This window comes from Sus scrofa, chromosome 1 (assembly GCF_000003025.6).
Source record: "Sus scrofa isolate TJ Tabasco breed Duroc chromosome 1, Sscrofa11.1, whole genome shotgun sequence".
Classification (NCBI taxonomy): domain Eukaryota; kingdom Metazoa; phylum Chordata; class Mammalia; order Artiodactyla; family Suidae; genus Sus; species Sus scrofa.
This window is the reverse complement of record NC_010443.5, coordinates 31,097,551-31,116,570: the sequence shown is the minus strand read 5'-3', so window position 1 is coordinate 31,116,570 and position 19,020 is coordinate 31,097,551. Positions and strand designations below refer to the sequence as shown.

The 19,020-nt window shown below is 40.7% G+C and overlaps 2 protein-coding genes and 1 pseudogene across 2 annotated transcripts; 1 reads left to right on the top strand and 2 right to left on the bottom strand.

Moving 5' to 3' along the window:
* On the bottom strand, positions 1 to 1,035 carry LOC100156866 (trace amine-associated receptor 8a-like). The gene is given in 2 exon segments (XM_001926037.2): positions 1 to 366; positions 369 to 1,035. Coding segments are annotated over 2 exon segments (1,026 nt in total). The 3' UTR covers positions 1 to 7.
* On the top strand, positions 2,719 to 8,429 carry LOC100158044 (annotated as a pseudogene).
* On the bottom strand, positions 11,418 to 12,429 carry TAAR5 (trace amine associated receptor 5). Its single transcript, XM_001924918.3, is given in 3 exon segments — positions 11,418 to 11,704; positions 11,707 to 12,312; positions 12,315 to 12,429. Coding segments are annotated over 3 exon segments (1,008 nt in total).

The following is a 19,020-nucleotide window of genomic DNA, read 5'->3' as shown; positions in this document are numbered from 1 at the left end:
CTCATATTTATTCTGAAAATAAACTCATGGTTGATGAACTATTCTGAAAAAGACCCCCACTGAAAATAACTTTTATGGCTTTCCTAAACCATGGGTAAAATGAAGCATAGATCAAGGGGTTTATGGCTGAGTTATAATACGCACACCAACAGCAAATCTCATAAATATAGGCAGGCGTTATGAAGCCCATGTAAGCATCAATTAATGTATCAATTGTATACGGCAACCATGAAATCATAAATGCCATGACTGTAAAACCCAGGGTTTTGGCTGCTTTTCTCTCTCGCTTGGCCACTCTGTCTTTGTAACTCTCAGATTCTGCTCTGCGGCCAGTATGTTCAATTTTTATAGCTTGTTGTTTAGCTACAAGAAGATCTTACTGTAAAGAGTTATCATGACGAGGGTAGGTATGAAGAATAACAGAAAATCTATCAAAACCCAGTCTTGATTTACAACAATCTGACAACCACCTACACAGTTGAGAGCACTTACGAATTCCTCCACCCCATCGTCACTGACTCCTGTGTAGAACACAGCACCGCTGTAGACAAGCGGCAGGACCCAGGAGATGCTGATGCATAGCCCTGACACAGACGCCGTGAACTTGGTGGGATAGACCAGAGGGTCGGTGACAGCCACGTACCTGTCGATGGAGATGAAGCACAGGTGGAAGAGGGAAGAGTAGCAAAACGCTGCATCACAGCAGCTGTGAAGGGCACAAAAAGTGGCTCCAAAGTACCAGCAGCTCTCCACGGACCTGACCATGCTGAAGGGCATCACAGTCACTCCCACCAGAAAGTCAGTGCAGGCCAGAGAGGCGATGAGGAAATTGGCTGGAGAATGCAGCTGCTTGAAGTGAAGAACTGAAGTCATGACCAAGACGTTTCCAAATACGGCCAATAAAGACCCAAAGCCAAGCACTAGGTACAGGATCACGCGCGATCCAGATGAGTAGGGAGTTTTAAGACAAGATCTAGTCACATTCTCGAAGCAAAGCTGCACAACATCAGCTTGGGAAAGATTGCTGCTGGTCATGGTGCTGCACTTTGATGCTTGCTGTGTTGCTGCCCTTCAGAAAAATGGGTTTCCATTCTGAAACTTCAAAAAGTCAAGCAAAATGGCATACTTGAGTCCTACTTTTAAAAATTGCCTCCCAGTACATCCATTTCCCCTTTTATCATGAGGAGAGATGAAAAGAGTTTTTAAAACTCAGAAATGTATTCTTTCTGGGTTTATACAATTATTTCCATAGCCATGACTGAATTTGATAGATCGTTAACTCTAAGCAAATCTGCTATGACTTTGCATCAGCCCAGAAATCACCTTATCTGATAATTCAAGAAATTTAATTTAAATACCTGGCCCCTTACACCTCTGGATTTCTTCTTTCCAAAGGATAATCACAAATCATAATTATGAACTTGAGAAGGCACTTCTTCAAAGACTTCTACCTTCACTTTATCTCAGAAGCTAACACCTAGATGCTTTAGGAAGCCAGCCAATAAATGGTGCCCATTATAAATTCCTCACAAGCATTCCCTATAGTGTAAGGTGTGACTCCTGAAAGGGACTTACTTCTGATAATGATAATTCAGAAGTTCTTCTACAAAATATATTTCTCTGAGCTCTGCTACTTTGTAGAAACACTTAGAATTTTCACAACCAAGAGATTGCTTAAGTTCCACTGTCCTGAACTAGTCTCATTCAGTATTTGACGGTAATATTACCTCTTCCCCACTTACAAGACTGGCTGCCTAATTTTCAGGGTCCAGGGAAAAATAAAGTTGTGGAGATCTTGGTTCAAAAATGGAAAAAATGGCCCTTGAGTATCAAGCTTTGTCCTTTCTCTGTAGTCTCTCTCCATCTGCAGTGGTGTTTGTGTTTGCTATGCGATGCCTCACTCTCTTGGGCATTGAGTTATTACAGGAGATATTAGCAGGACACATGCAGACCCTCACAGGTCACTGGAGACCTTGCCCTGTGACTCAGTGGCCCACGCACTGCCAGCCTCTCCCTCCCTCCAATCACTGAAACAATATTCCATGTTGAGATGGGCTGAGGAAGCTAAGCCACGCTCTGCCCATCTCCTCGGCCTCCCCCTCACACAAAGGCAGATAGGCAATCCCCTGGGATCACAGCCTCCACATTGGGACCCACTCAGACCTGAACTGGAGGTGAGTGAGAGGCTTGGACCTGCTGAGTCCATGGCTTATGCTGTAGCCCTACAGCTGTGGGATGATGGCTGCCAGGCTTGTGCCAAGACTGCTGAGTGTGCACCTGACTTCAACCCTCCCTGACTCACATCCAGTGCTTGGACAGAGTGGGAAGGATGGCAGTGTAGCAGGTCAGGGTGAGGAAGGGGATGTTGGACTGAACCCAAAGTGCCATGGGTGGGGGGTAGGCCAGCTGAGAATGTGGAGTCATGTAGGACAGTCATGTAATCACAGATCATGTGATTCCAGGTTCTAAGGCCCATGTGCATGCTCCATTGTCCCTTTTCAATTCTCATATAAAACACACATTCAAAGGTGAAATTAGAATTCCACAACTACAACTACAGGCATCAAGGCCCAATAGCAGGATTCTTTGCCTCTGGACTAGTCCCAAGCCCATGGGAGGCCCTGCTTAATTCACTTCAGAGGTTAGGTTATCTCTTTGCAACAGCCAGAAAATGATGAAGCAAAGAAATTCAAGTGGAGGCAACTGTAACACTGCCTGATGGGTGAGTGTGGGAACTGAGGGCCAGCAATTCCGACAGTACCAGCTTTTCCTGAAGCACAGTTTTGCCCTTGCAATAGTAACAGAAATTCAGAGAATTAGAGAGGCAGATTACACACTGAAAGCTCCATAAAAAGGATTTCAGGCCTGAGGGAAATAGCTCCCTTTTATCCCTTGAACCATATAGTTTGTAGGATGTGATGAAGACGTTTTTCTTCCACAGAAATATATTCAGGACATAAAAATAAAAATGTGATCTGCCATTTAGAATACCGAAATATTAGATATTGAAAATACATTATGAAACTCTATTGTGGTAAAGTAGAACAAATAGTAAAATTGTGACATGAAAATAATTATTTAGTGGATCATCTGCCAAATTCTTCTTGGTAATGCTATTTGATCTTCCCTTTGAATTCTCAAGCCTAAGTTAATTTCTCTCCCCTATTTTGCATTCGCCTTGCCTTCCTATTTTCTGAATATATGAGACACAATTTAAAGACTGAAAAAGTGGTAGAGATTTAGGTCTGCATGATGGAGGCAAGAATCAAGGATAGTTCCCAGGTTTTTAGCTTGTCACAAAAAAGATACATTATATAGGAGAATGAGTACATTTGGGAAGAAAAGATTTTGGGTTAGGTTTTGATTTGTTAGAGGGCCATAAAACTAGAGTTTGCTTAAAATATTAGAAATATTTAAAATCTTTATCTATCAGTTCTAGTATCTGGATTACCTTGGATAATTCTTCCCAATTACAAGGGAAAAATGATCATTCAGTCATGTTATCTTGTCTCCTCAAATGTCTAGTAATTTTTTTTAATAAATACTGGTCTTTGGAGTTCCCATCGTGGTGCAATGGTTAACGAATCTGACTAGGAACCATGCGGTTTCGGGTTTGATCCCTGGCCTTGCTCAGTGGGCTAAGGATCTGGTGTTGCCTTGAGCTGTGGTGTGGGTCACAGACGTGGCTCAGATCCTGAGTTGCAGTGGCTGTGGTTCAGGCCGGTGGCTACAGCTCTGATTTGACCCCTAGCCTGGGATCCTCCATATGCTGAGGGAGCGGCCCTAGAATTGGCAATAAAATAAAATAAAATAAAATAAAATAAATAAATAAATAAATACTGGTCTTTGGGTATGATAATATATATTTAAGCCCCCCAAAATACTGTCTTGTCTGAAATTTTATAGTAAATCTTAAAGCTATGTTGTGTAAGCCTTCTGTTTTGCTGTTCTTTCCAAACTTACCTTGGTCAGTCTATATATTTTGATTTTTATTAGAAGTTTTAGAATATGACATATCTGCGAAAAAGGAATAAAAAAACTGTGGAATTGTCATTGGCATACAATTGAATCTATAAATCAGTTCTGGAGAGAGAGGTACTGAAATATGTGAAAGGACAACAAATTTGTCCACTTCGTTTTTTTGTTATGGTTTATGAATTTAGTTGTTCTGCATTTTGCTGTATACATATTTAGTATTGCTATATTTTCCTAGTAACATTGAAGGACTGAATATCTTAAAAGCGTTGTGTCTACTAAGCCATAAACATGTTGCATCCACTTTTCTATAGTATAGAACAAAGATGGAAAATGGAAGTGTTCAATGAGCCAAAAATTAGGAAGTAATGCAAGAGTAGAGAAATAAAATTGAAAGGTAACAAACAAAAAATAAATATCGAGATAATATAATTAGGAGTTCCCGTCATGGCGCAGTGGTTAACAAATCCGACTAGGAACCATGAGGTTGCGGGTTTGGTCCCTGCCCTTGCTCAGTGGGTTAACGATCCGGCGTTGCCGTGAGCTGTGGTGTAGGTTGCAGATGTGGCTCGGATCCCGCATTGCTGTGGCTCTGGCATAGGCTGGCGGCTACAGCTCCAATTATACCCTTAGCCTGGGAACCTCCATATACCGCGGGAGCAGCCCAAGAAATGGCAAAAAGACAACAACAACAACAACAACAAAGATAATATAATTAAACCCAAATATATAAAAATTATATCAGATGTAAATAATTACATCAGATGTAAATAGATTAAACTCTCCAATTAATAGGCAGAAATTACCATACCGCATAAAAAAGCAAAACTGAATTATATGCTGTCTGAAACTGTTACATTTAAAATATATAAAATATAGATAGTACTAAAAAAAAGGAATGGAAAAAACATACTGTTTAAATAATAAGCATAATAAAGATGTTGTATGGATAATATCAGGCAATATAGAAATCATGACAAATATTACTTAAATAAAGAGAGACAACATACAATGATAAATGAATTATATTCCAGAGGATCTGAATTTTAAGATGTGTTCTTTGACTTAGTTGATAGATTCCTGGAATTGGTGCTAGGACATAAATACATTTGATGCATTAATGACCTTCTTTGCAGTGGTAGAGAAGTGCTGGCAGCTCATTATTTGAGCCCAAATAAAGATGGCTTATTGTGAGTCCAAAAGATGTGGATTCAATGTTTTAGTTCCAAGGGCTAGAAATAGCTCTAAAAGATTGCTTTGTGTGGACCCAAATGGAGCCTATAATAAAGGAAGCTGAAATGTTAGAACTTCCTTGGTCTACTGTGAAGAAACACGTGCAAAAACTTAGGGAGAATGCTTGAGTGAACTTATAAGATTTGTTTATACAACCTAGGAGGATTCAGAGGGCATGCCCTTCACCATAGTGGCAAGAAAGAAATTCATGAAGGGATCCCAGCATCTGTGAAGATGTCTGTGTAGCTACTATATTTAGGTTAGAAATTATGGTGGGAACATGCAACTGGGATACAACATACAACATACAACTGGGATCCCTAAAGGCAATGAGGAGAGTGGGATCTCAAGATGGCAGAGACAACATCGTAGCACAGTGTACCCTTGAACATCATGGGAGTTAATCCAGGTTTAATTTATAGTTGGTCCACAGCATCCCTGGTTCCTCAGCATTTGTGAATTAGACCAACCAAGGACCGTGTAGTATTGCAATATTTACTACTGACAAATCTTCACCCATAAGTGGACCCATGAAGTCCAAATCTGCATTGTTTAAGAGTCAACTGCACATGTTCTTTTATCTCCAAAAACCAGGTGGATATAGTTATCAAAACAGATGGCAGAGTCAAAGCAGTAGTGAGAATACACGACTTGCAGTAACCTGTTGACTAGTTGATCATGGTCACCCTAGAAGTGAAATTGATTGGGAGCCAATAAGGGTGTTATTCAGTTCCTATAAGCAGAAAATCTCTAGTTCTCACGAACAGAAGACTGATGAACTGCCAACACAGTGTCTTTGCTGCTCAATTTCCAGATTAAGGCAGTTTCCAGATTTAGAGCACCTTGAGTAAAAGGAGACTGAGTCCCCTTGAGGAAGGACCCTGTTACAGAGCCAAGAATTGATATTGTTACTCTTCTTTCTAATCCTTCCCAAAATGGCATGCAGTTTCCTACCACAAGAACTATGCACTGAGGTAAGAGAAATATTTTGGTTTAGGGGATTAATGGACACATGCTCTAAACTGGCATTAGTTCAGATATACTCCAAATGTCACTATGATGCACTGGTCATGTGGTCCATCAATTAGGGTAGATTATGGAGGTCAGGAGATCGATGGAGTTATGTCTTAGATCTTTTTCACTGTGGACCTACTGTGTGTCCTAAACTGCTCCTTGTTTTCCCTTCAGTTCTGGAGTGCATGTTTGAAATAAACATACTCAGAAGCTGACAGATGGCTACAGTGGTTCCCTGACCAGTGGGGTGAGAGCTACTATGATAGAAAGGCCCAAGTAGAAGCCACTAAAACTACCTCTACTATCAAAATAGTAAACCAAAATCTGTATTACATTTCTGGAGGAATTTTATCAATTAGTGTCACCTTCAAGACTGAAGAAATTCATAGGAGCTGATTTTTACTACGTTCACATTCAACTAGGTGATTCGATTAGAGCATTACAGTGGAATATCACAAACTTAATCAGGTGGTAACACCAACTGCAGCTGCTATTCCAGATGTAGTTTTGTTGCTTGAGCAAATTCACACATTTCCTGGTATGTGATATGTAGCTATTGATCTGGCAAGTGCATTGTTCTCTATAACTAACAGTATGGTTAGACAATAAATTGGTTAATAATATTTACTATAAATTATTCTGTGCTCCACCATTAAGATTATTTGCAGCTTATTTCCTTAGATTGTGTTAGAATTGCTAGATGTGTCTTTTGACAACTCATTCTGCTATACGATAGATGCCTGACCAAGAATGGCTTAAACAATTGAGGAATTATTTTTCTTAGATACTGTAAAATACAGAGTAAGTCATTGTTGGTATTGGTGAAACAGCATCTTTGGGATTCTCTTGGCTGCTCCATAACCCTTTGGAGAAGGCAATGTTTGGAAGAATGGGACAGGCAGGGGTGGTGAAAGAGCTAATACTATTTCATAATCTTGCCACAGACTTCTACTAAGATATAGTTACCTTTTTAGCGAAAGAGCTGATACTATTTCATAATCTTGCCACAGACTTCTACTAAGATATAGTTACCTTTTTAGCGAAAGAGCTGATACTATTTCATAATCTTGCCACAGACTTCTACTAAGATTTAGATAGGATTCTGTCACATCATGATCTTTGGCTGCAAGTATAGATGAAATAGTGAATATTTTTCATTTCCAGGTAGTGGAGGAAAAGGAGATTTGAAAATGTCAGATCAGCTGGCTAGATCTTTCTTGAGTAAAGCGTATGCATTTTAAATGTATACTAGAAAATATAAAACAATTTTTCTTTCATCAACACATATGAACATGCTCGTTCCTCTTCGTTTAGCTAACACAGCATATTAGTATTTTTCATCACTTGCCAATTCTATAGAAAAAAATAGCATGTTTAAATTATATTCATAGGAACACAAAGAGAATGAACACCTTTTCATATTCATATCAGGAACTTGTGCATTTTCTTTTTACTTTTTTTGTGAATTCTCCACATTGCATTGCTTCTATTCTTTCCACACATGCTGTGTTGTCGCCTTTTGTTATGCTCTCATCCGCTTGTGCTTCATCTCCATCGACAGGTTCATTGCTGTCACTGACTCTCTGGTCCATCCTACCAAGTTCAAGGTGTCTGTGTCAGGGATACGCCTCAGCATCTCCTGGATCCTGCCCCTTGTGTATAGCGGTGCTGTGTTCTATGCAGGTGCCTGTGATGAATAGCTGGGGGAATTATTTACTGTCCATAACTGACTAGGAGGTTGTCAGACAGTTGGAAATCAAAACTGGGTGTTGATATGTTTTCTATGATTCTTTATAACTACTCCCTATGATAATTCCACACAATGATATTTTTCTTGTGGTCAAAAAACAGGCTAAAAAGATCAAAAATACTGGTAGAAAAACAGAATCATACTCAGATAGTTATAAATCCAGAATGGCCAAGTCAGAGAGAAAAACAGCTAAACCCCTGGGTATCACAGCCATAGCATTTATGATTTCATGGATACCCTATAGAATTGACTCATTAATTGATAACTTTATGGGCTTTCTAACCCCTGTCTATATTTATGAGATTTGCTGTTTGGTGTGCTTATTACAACAACCATGAACCCCTTGATTTATGCTTTATTTTACCCATGGTTTAGGAAAGCCATAAAGGTTATTGTGAGTGGTTGAGTTTTCAAAAATGGTTCTGCAAGCATGAATTTATTCTCTGAACAAATGTAAGCCATTGGATTGAGGAAGTTGAAGACAGCTTTACAATTTCCAAGTGAAATGGGTTTTAAAAATTCAAGTAAAATTATTAATGAAAACCAATTGACTGCATATTGAAATGATCAATTTTTGGATATATTAGGTTAAATAAAATATATTAATAAATTAATTTCTCTTTTCTTTTTCACTTTGGCTGCTAGAAACTTTTGAATTTCATGTACAGTTCAAATTACATTGCTGTGGATGGAGTTACTATTGTGGCTCAGCAGAAACTAATCTGATTAGTATCCATGAGGACACAGGTTTGATCCCTGGCCTTGATCAGTGGGTTAAGGATCTGGTGTTGCCATGAGCTGTGGTGTAGATCGCAGATGCAGCTCGGATCTGGCATTGATTGCTGTGGATGTGGTGTAGGCCAGTGGCTACAGCTCTGATTTGACTCCTAGCCTGGGGACCTCCATATACCGCGAGTGCGGCCCTTAAAAAAAAAAGAAAAAAAAAAAAGACTGAAAAAAAATTACATTGCTATGGGCAAAACTGCTCTATAGAAATATAAAGGAAACATAAGACTCAATTCTAGCCCTCTGGGGTTAAAATCAAAATAGGTAGGTGATATATAAACATTAAGTAATGTTATGAAAAATGTTAAATAATATTTATTTAGCAACTTATTTGTAAAAACACATGTAGAGAACTCATATTAATCCTATAATCTGTCCATTTTACATGTAACAAAACGGGGTCTCAGAAAAGTAAAATAATTGCATGAAATTATACAGCTATTAAAAAAACAAAAAACAAAACTCTTTGCCACACTTTGAATCCAAAGCATCTGGATTTTAAGCTCAAATTTATTCCTCTACAAGGAAATGAGAGTTTAGGACAAACAAGAAGGAAGGTCACAATGGAGTTTAACTAAATAAATACTACCCATAAAAAATATTTAGCATTTACAATGTATCCTGTAAATTGATGGCTCTTAATGATTTTTAGATCACAGTTACATTGAAAATATGCTGAAATCTACCTTCCTTCACCCTAGGAAAAAAGTTCACACAATCAAATATACGTAATTGTTAACACACTATTCTGGCTATTCCCAAAGTTTTGAGGCCAACTATATATAGCTCATGCATGTACTGTATCTGTCAGTATAGACTAGACTTTGCTTCTATGAAAGTAATCTCAACTACCTCCGTTGCTTGCCATGACAAAAGTTTATTTTCTGCTGCAACCAAGTTCAGTGTGGATCTGGGGGGGGTCTATCCAGGGCACCTATTCTCAGCACAGTGACTGTGTGATGCAGGCTGCTTTGATTTCATGGCTCCATTTTTTTCAAGAGACTTCTATTCTTCAGCCTGAAAGGATCTGACAGCCTATTAGCCAGAACCAAGCAGACAGCCCCACCTAACGGCTGGGAAATTTAGGGGAGCAAGCAGAATGTTCTGAATGTTCCTGGCACACTGTTGCTTCTGCCGCACAAAGCTGTTGTGAATGAAATGTCAGCCTGTGTGTTAAGGTACATCTCTCAGGGTTTGAATTTGGTCGTGAGGATGTTTAGCCACTAGGATTTATTTTGCTTAAGTAATACAAAATCTAAAGGGGGACAGTTGCTGGCTTTGGCGTCTCGACTCAGATATGACAGAGTCAAAGGTGCTGTGATTTTCCTGATACTGCTTTAATGGTTCCCAAATGGCTGCTGGAGTTCCAGCCAAATCACACAAGTTCCTGGAACAGAGAGAAGGAAGAACCAGTAAAAGAGCATTTCCTTTAAGACTTATTCAACAACTTCAGCTCCTTGGAGGGAAGGAAAATTTGATACTATGAAGGAAGGAAAAAAATAGTTATCAGGTGAGAAATAAAGCATTTCTGCCACATGAAATAATCTAGAAAATAGAATTAGTTGAAATAAAACTTATTGACAAATCCTCCCAAGGGATTTGCTTTGTAAATTCGTTAAGAATGGGGGACGTTCCCATTGCGATTCAGTGGAAGTGAACACTGACTAGTTGACAGAGAGATGCAGGTTGGATCCCTGGCCTTGCTCAGTCAATTACGGATCTGGCGTTGCTGTGGCTGTGGTGTAGGCCAGCAGCTGTAGCTCTGATTCGACCCCTAGCCTGGGAACTTCCATATCCCATGGGTGCAGCCCTAAAAAAGATGGAAAAAAAAAAAGAATTTAATATAGTTACTCAGAGAGCACTGAAACAGATAAACCTGATTTACCAAACTGTTTAGCAGCTGGCTTCCAACTAGGCAGGGTTTTTAGAAGGAATGTTTTGAAAAACAGACAGTCCAGACACTTAACCGTGATCATGAAAAGTGATATGAAATTAGGATTCAAACAATGTTTCTGAAAGTTCAACTATATCATATTTGAGCTTAAGGACATCTTAGAGAGCAAACAGTACAAACATTTAATTTGTTTTGATGAGGAAACTGTGATGGGGGAAGGAGTCAAAGACTGTTGAAGTAGCCTGACCCTGTGCTGCCAGGGGGCAGGACCAGGACAAGAACTCAGAAATCTGATCCCAGAGCCCTTTTCCTTCCACCTCTGCATCTTAATTGTCTGGGGGAAGTAATAAATGGGGAGCCTAATATTTGCAAAGAGTTTTGACTTATCCAATAAATATTTAAGTGCCTTCCTGCTCTCCTTTTCCTACATTTTATAGAAACACTGAAGGAGAGGAGCGCTGTATCTCTTTCCACCTTAAGAAGCAAACTGTCATATGTGGAATAGATGGGCCATGGGGTCCTACGGTACAGCACAGGGAGCTGTGTGATTGGGTCCCTTTGCTGTACAACAGAAATTGAAGAAACATTGTAAAGTATCAACTCCACTTTAATAAAAAAATTTTTTTTAAAGAAGCATTTTTTTGCCCCTCCTCTTAAACCATGTTGCCCTGGAAGCCTGTCCACAAACTTCTGACACCACAACCCGCTGTCATAGCTCCACTAATTCTTCCTGCAAAACTCTACCCCTTGGCTGCATTCATTCAGTCATTCTTGGTACAAATCAGTCGTGGGCGTCTGCAGTGAGAAGATGCTCCTGCTCAGGATGAGTTTCAGTGCCTTCCTGAACCACCGGTAGGAAAAGACATAGATGATGGGGTTGCAGGCTGAGTTGAAGTAAGCAAGCCAGATAAAGATGTCAAAGAGCAGAGGTGGTGTGATGAAGTTAAGGAGGCTGTCAGCCATCGTGTCCATGGTGAAGGGGAGCCAGCACAAGAGGTACACACCCATTGCTATGCCCAGGGTCTTGGCAGCTTTTCTTTCACGCTTGGCAGCCCAGCCAGGCTCTTGCTTAAGTTATGGATCTGCTGAGCCTGCTTGGTAGCAACCACGAAGATCTTCACATACAAGCTGATCATGATGAGGCAGGGGAGAAAGAACACAGGGAAGTTTAACCAGCCCCAAAACTTGTTGAACAGCAGCTGGCAACGGCCCACACAAGGCATTTCTTCCAGCCACTGGCGGAGACCGCTCTCCACCACGTCTGTGTAGAGTAAGAAGGCAGTGTAAGCTGCTGGCACCCCCCATCCTGCCAGGATGTACCCGAGGGCCACCCTGACCGTGAACTTGGATGGATAGAGCAGGGGCTCACAGATGGCACAGTAGCGGTCAATGGAAATGAAACAGAGGTGGAAGATGGAGGTGAGGCAGAAGAGGGTGTCCAGGTAGGTATGCAGGCGGCAGAGGAAGTCTCCGAAGAACCAGCAGCTCTCCACTGAGCGAATGGTGCTGAGGGGCAGCACCAGCAGACCCAGAAACATGTCAGCCACAGCCAGGGAAAGCAGCAAGAAGTTGGTGGGGGTGTGAAGCGCTTTGAAGTAGGACACAGCGAACACCACAAATAAATTTCCTAGGACCGTGATCAGCACACCTGCCGCACAGCCAGGTAGATGGCCAGCTGGATGCCCAGGGGATGGACTGTCCTGGGACAAGACCCATTCACCTGGTAGCAGAACATCGTGGGATGCTTCTCAGCATCTTGGTTGAGGACCAGGCTCATTTATGGTTTCTCTTCCTCCTCTCCTTCTGGGAACTGCTCACTTATCCCCAGCAGCAACAACAACAATAATATATATATTATTGAGAGGTGAGACCTAGAGGAAGAAATAAAAGGTAATTTGAATCAAGTGTGTCCTGAAAATCAAAGAAAGCGTGGGACTCAGTTTTCCATAACAGTTACCTCTGTTTGCCCTGGTGTGTCTGACTAAGCCCTTTGGAAACTGGTGGAGACAATATCCTTAAGGAAAGAGAAGAAGGATGTTTAAGTAAAAGTTCCCTCAAAGAAAGAAACCAGCTGTGTCACAGTAGGCAGTATAACATTATTGGCAGGTGTCTCTTGCATTTTGATAAAGTACCTGTTGTCATATGTAAAGTTATGAGGGGGAATTGGATACAAGTAGTCAAAAAGCACAAACTTCTAGTTATAAGATAAATAAGTACTAAGAAAGTACTGTACAACACGATAAATATACTTAACATTGCTGTATGTCACACGCGGAGGTTTTTAAGAGAGTAAATCCTAAGAATTCTTATCAAAAAGAAAAAATTTTTAAATTTCTTTCATTCTGTATTTATGTGAGTTAATGCATATTTACCAAACTTTTGAGGTTATCAAATCATGATCTATTAAGTCAAATCATTATGCAAACAGCTTAACATACAGTGCTGTAGGTCAATTACATCTCAATAAAACTGGAAGAAAAAAGTAAAATTGTGTTTTGAATCTGAACCAGGGAAGAATTAATTCTGGTTGACAAATCATTACTTGGGGAAGAAATAACTTCTGGCCCCTCCCTTTAAGAATTAAATACATTGACAATAAAAACCACAGATTAAGCGTTTTAATTACATGTCGACTCTTCCCAAGAAGAGAATTCAGGATGCAAAACCTAAATGAAGAGAATGGCCCTATTGCCATTTTGCATGCTGCACAGTTTCTAAAGAGGACAGGCAGCGTGTGCACATCCTGGAAGAACTATCAGCTACGAAAAAGTATTTTATCTATTCGTCCAGTCTCTAGTCTGCGAAATTTGAAACAGAAAGTCTAACAAATTGAATCCAGCGTTTTTAAGCTACTTACAGAAGAATCAGAATCACTTCCTGGAGGAGTTTCCGTCGTGGCTCAGTGCTTAACGAATCTGACTAGGAACCATGAGGTTGCGGGTTCAATCCCTGGCCTTGCTCAGTGGGTTAAGGATCTGGCATTGCCATGAGCTGTGGTGTAGGTTGCAGATGTGGCTCGGATCCCACGTTGCTGTGGCTCTGGCGTAGGCTGGTGGCTACAGCTCCGATTCGACCCCTAGCCTGGGAACTCCATATGCCACGGGAGCGGCTCTAGAAATGGCAAAAAGACAAAAAAAAAAAAAAAAGGAATCACTTCCTGGAAAGGAGTCCTTCTTGTAGTAAGTGGACATAAGGTATGTAGACTCCTCTTCCATCAGCAAAGATAACAAATGCACAAGCAGTTAATGATTTTATGCTCCAAGGAGAAACTACTCCCCCATGTGGCATGTAAAACAAATTAGCACTGAAGGAGTACCGAGGGACCTACTTTGCACTATTTACAAGTCTCAGTAGTTTAAGGCTCCTTCTCCATACAGCATCATTTATTTGGCAGATTAATTAGAGATAAATTTAAAGACACTGGATTTACCAATTTTTTTGTTTAATTTTATTTTTAGTGAGTTCCACATGTCCTTTCTACTTTAGGATTATTTTTGTATATTTCTCTCTGCATGAGAAGTAATTGAAAGTAACTGATCCTCAGCCCAGGCCCTGAGTTCATCATGATTTTTTTAAGCTCTCCATTTTATGCTAGTTAAAGACATCACAGTAGATGATGAAACAATTCACCTGAACACAGAAAAGTTAGATTCTTGTTCTGCCACTTCTTATGTCACCACTTACCGTCTTCCTCCCTCTGTTCCCCCACTGGTAAGAATACCTACAATCAGACTCATATATGTGTGCCACACAGGGATAATATTAAGGAAAAATACTATGTTCAATCATATTCTGCTCTGTTCCTTGGTATCAAACCTCCAGAGGACGGAACTTCTCTTTACGGCCTTAGAAAAATCATTCCACCATGCAAGTCAAACTGATGTTGCAAAAATGACAGAATTCTAAAGGAAACAATAGATTACATCTGCCAGGGGGGCCTGCTGGAGAAGGTGGGCAGGTCAAACAGAACGAAGGAAGTTGGCATGTCCCTCCCTCTTTTCTGCAAAACCAGGGCTAAGCTCAGTGGTGACCACTGGAAACTAGCCTTGAATCAAGTCCGTGTGTGTGGATTTAGATTTGTGACTCCAGAATTTAATCAGGCAAGGAAGGCACCTGATATGTACCACAATATCCTTTGGCTTACACATCATAATCCGAACATACTCAGCTGAGGCATCCTATGGCTTTTAGTCTAATTTGACCAAGAATCTGTGAAAAATAAGGACAAATGTCTTACAACTAAAATAAGGCCTGGAGAAGAAAACTCCCCAAAAGCTTCTTGGTTCTGGAATATGTAACATCAAAACTGAAAAGCAATATGCAATCTAAATATATGTGGAGATGGAGAATTTTAAAATGACTGTTTCTAGTTCCGTAATTCTTATGTTGGAGTTAATCTAGCCGTTCTGCCCAATTTTCTCATCTATTAATTGAATATAGTACAAAACCTACATCCTGATTTTGTTGTTACATTTAGTAAGCAAAATTCATAAGGTGCTAAGAGCAGTTCCTGGCACATCATAAGCTGTAAGCTGACCAGAGTGTGAAGGGATGGCTGGTCCAGACCCTCTGTTAGCCTCTCTTCCATCAGCTTTCAAGCATACATTCCAGTTATGTAACAATCAGGAGCAACAGTAATTGGATTATTTTTATTTTTTAATTTTTTTGGTCTTTTCTAGGGCCGCACCTGCAGCATATGGAGGGTCCCAGGCTAAAGGTCTAATCAGAGCTGTAGCTGCAGGCCTACACCACAGCCACAGCAATGCAGGATCCTAGCCATGTCTGTGACCTACACCACAGCTCATGGTAACGCTGGATCCTTAACCCGCTGAGCAAGGCCAGGGATCGAACCTGAAGCCTCATGGTTCCTAGTCAGATTCGTTAACCACTGAGCCACAACAGGAACTCCCAATAATTGGATTTTGGATCTTTTAAGTTTTCCTCCTTAACTCAGCAGTCACTGATGCTCCATTTCCATAACTTTCTTCAAAGTGGTTGTGTATTTTACTGATGGAAAATAAGGGTAACTGAAATATTTATAAAACAGTCAAAAGTGTTGCTTAGATTTAGAATTTTATTTTATCAGTCGGTCTTGCTATATTTTTTTTCTTTTTTATGGCCATGCCTGCCGTTTGACCTAGGGGTCAAATCAGAGCTGCAGCTACTGGCCTACACCGCAGCCACAGCAGTGCCAGATCCTTAACCCGCTGAGCGGGGCAGGGATGGAACACACTTCCTCATGGACATTTGTCAGGTTTGTTACCACTGAGCCACAACGGGAACACCAGTCTTGCTATTTAATACTATAAAATTCCTAGACTAGGCTTCAGGACAAGAATATTCATGTTTTCTCAATGAAAAGTAGTGTCAGGCTCCCTTGAAAGAGGTGTAGGTGTTGGTCAGAAGGAAAAGCTACTGGGAGATAGTCTGGAAAAAAATGTAACTTAAGAGCCTCAAGAACCCATATTTCCTTAGCAGTACCTGAGGTAAGGATTTAGAAAGTTCTTAAGAATTGCCTCTGTCTGGTCTTGTGATCTGAAACATCAACCACAGTCACTATTGCTGACAAAGGGCTGAGGATATGGTGGTGGTTGTTGTTTTCTTAAAGGAAGAAAGAATAGTGAAAGCAATTATCTTCAACAAATTTTTAAAAAGCAATTCTAGAACTTATTTAGAGAGCACAAGACTTCCTGCTCTTAGCAGCCCTTCTGCGATCCAATTAAAATAAGTTCAATGTTTATGAAGAAGAAAACCTTGGCTAGCCGTAGGCAAGGAGAGAGGATGGGCTTTCTTGGTTTTGAATTGACTTGGTTTTGAATCTTGAGATCTTGGAAAATAATGCCTAATATTTTGGGGAAACAAAGGTTCAATTCTAGGAGATACAGGGAGTGCTAAGAAGATTAAATGAAATTAATCATATTACTCCTCTGGAACAGCATAAGCACATCATATTCTTTTTTTTTTTTTTTTTTTGTCTTTTAGAGCCACACCCAGGGCATATAGAATTTCCCAAGCTAGGTGTCCAATCGGAGTTGCAGCTGCTGGCCTACACCACAGCCACAGCCACAGCAATGCTGGATCCAAGCCACATCTGCCACCTATACCACAGCTCACGGCAACACCAGATCCTTAACCCACTGAGTGAGGCCAGGGCTTGAACCTGCGTCCTCATGGATGCTAGTCAGGTTCATTATCCACTGAGCCATGAGGGGAACTCCACGAAACTTATCAATTACTTCGGGTTATTGTTATGAAAAATAAGGTTGATGAATAAATTGCTGCAGTCCCATGTAAACAGGTTCTAATTAGGGATGAAAGAGTCCTTCTATTCATGATTTACATTAAAAAATTTCCAATCTGTTAATATATAGAACAGTGAATAATATTTCTACACAACAGAACTTTTCTCTAAAGCGCTTACACTATTGAGGCATTACCTAACCTCTCTCCTCAGGGAGTTCGCTACATCAGCCGAAAGCTGTAATCTGAAAGTTGCAAATGTTTCTAAGTTGGTGAGTCATTTTCCCCCATATGCCTCTGTTGGTTTTGTCCCCAAGTTTCCCAACACAACCTTGTGCACATACAACTAAAGCCCATTAGAATGGGAATTAAATTCAGTTAAATTCTTCTTCACAGATAGGCATCTTCCCTCCCAAGAGTAGGAGCCCTCACTGTCCAATAGCCTTTGTTTCATTGTTATGTGAGTTTAAGTAACTCCCATTTTCCTCAAAGTTTCCATGGTTTAGTTATCCAGGGGATGTGTCCAGAGATCTTTATGGGAAGGAAGCATTCCAAACACTGTGGGATACAGAGAGGAATGATATAAAGACATAGGAGTTCCCATCGTGGTTCAGCTTAGAGAACCCGACTAGCATCCATGAGGACGTGGGTTCAATCCCTGGCCTTGCTCAGTAGGTTAAGGATCTGGCATTGCTGTGAGCTGTGGTGTAGGTCACAGATGCAGCTTGGATCCAGTATTGCTGTGGCTTGGTGTAGGCTGGCGGCTTCAACTCCAATTAGACCTCCTGGGTCTAATTGCTCTGGGAACCTCCTATGCCTCAGGTGTGGCCCTAAAAAGACAAAAAAGACAAAAAAAAAAAGACATAATCTTGCACACAAGAACCTTTTAGTCTAGAGGGGAAACCAATGTTTCTGTGCACACCCAACCCCAGTACAAAGCAGTAGGCAGTGGAGACAGGTTTGGGGCGGTGGAGTGGGCACAGAAGGAAGATGCTGGATAAGCTGAGTTTGAGATCTTGTTAGAGCATCCAAAAAGATACTCCATTGGTAGTAAGAAATGAGGGACTCAAATTTGGGAGAAATGATAGGGCCAAGAATAAATATATTTGAGGGAAATCTATCTAGAGATAGTAATTGAAGCTGTGAAGTTAGATAAAATTAGAGCAGGGCTTCCCATTCATGGCACTATTGAAGTTTGGGGCCAGATAATTCTTTTTTTGTGGGGATCATTCTGTGCACTGTAGGATGTTTAGCAGCATCCTTGGCCTCTACTGTTTAAGTGTCAGTAGAACTCCCTCTTGGTTTAAGAACCAAAAAAGTTTCCAGACATTGCCAAGTGCATTCAAGGGCAAAACTGTCCCACTTGAGGACCACTGGCTTTGAGAGACAGAGCAGTGGTGTGAAGGATGAAGATTGTAAAGGACAAAATTTGAGGGCAAAAGTTCGTGGGCTAGGAGAAGGAAGAGAAAGGGAAAAAAAGACACAGAGAAGAGACACTAATCAAGGCAATGAATATTATCCAAAATGCTGCAGGAGGGAAAGAACTTCAGTTGTGCCTGAAGTTAAACTTGGTGATAATTAGTATGGGCACACACACAACAAAAGAGATGGACATGGCACCCGTGTGTATACATGCAAGCCACATGGATACATAGATCGAGAATATATATAGAAGAACGAAAGAATACATTCCTAAAATCTTCCTTTACCCTTCTCATTTAATAAGACAGTCCAATTTTATCAAACTATTCAAACTTCACATCAATTCTTTTTTTTTTTTTTTTTGTTTTAGGGCCACACCCATGGTGTATGGAGGTTCTCAGTCCAGGGGTCCAGTCGGAGCTATGACTGCTGACCCATGCCACAGCCACAGCAACATCAGATCTGAGCTGAGTCTTCAAACTACATCACAGCCATGGCAACACCAGATCCTTAACCCACTGATCGAGGCCAGGGATTGAACCTGCAACCTTGTGGTTCCAGTCGGATTTGTTTCTGCTGCGCCACAATGGGAACTCCAATTCTTTTGGAAAAGAGATTTAAGTTAGAATCAATAAAATTGGGAGTAACTACAACTGTGTTCTTCCTTCTCCCTTTCCATGTCACTCATGTCCTCCCTACCTCAGCC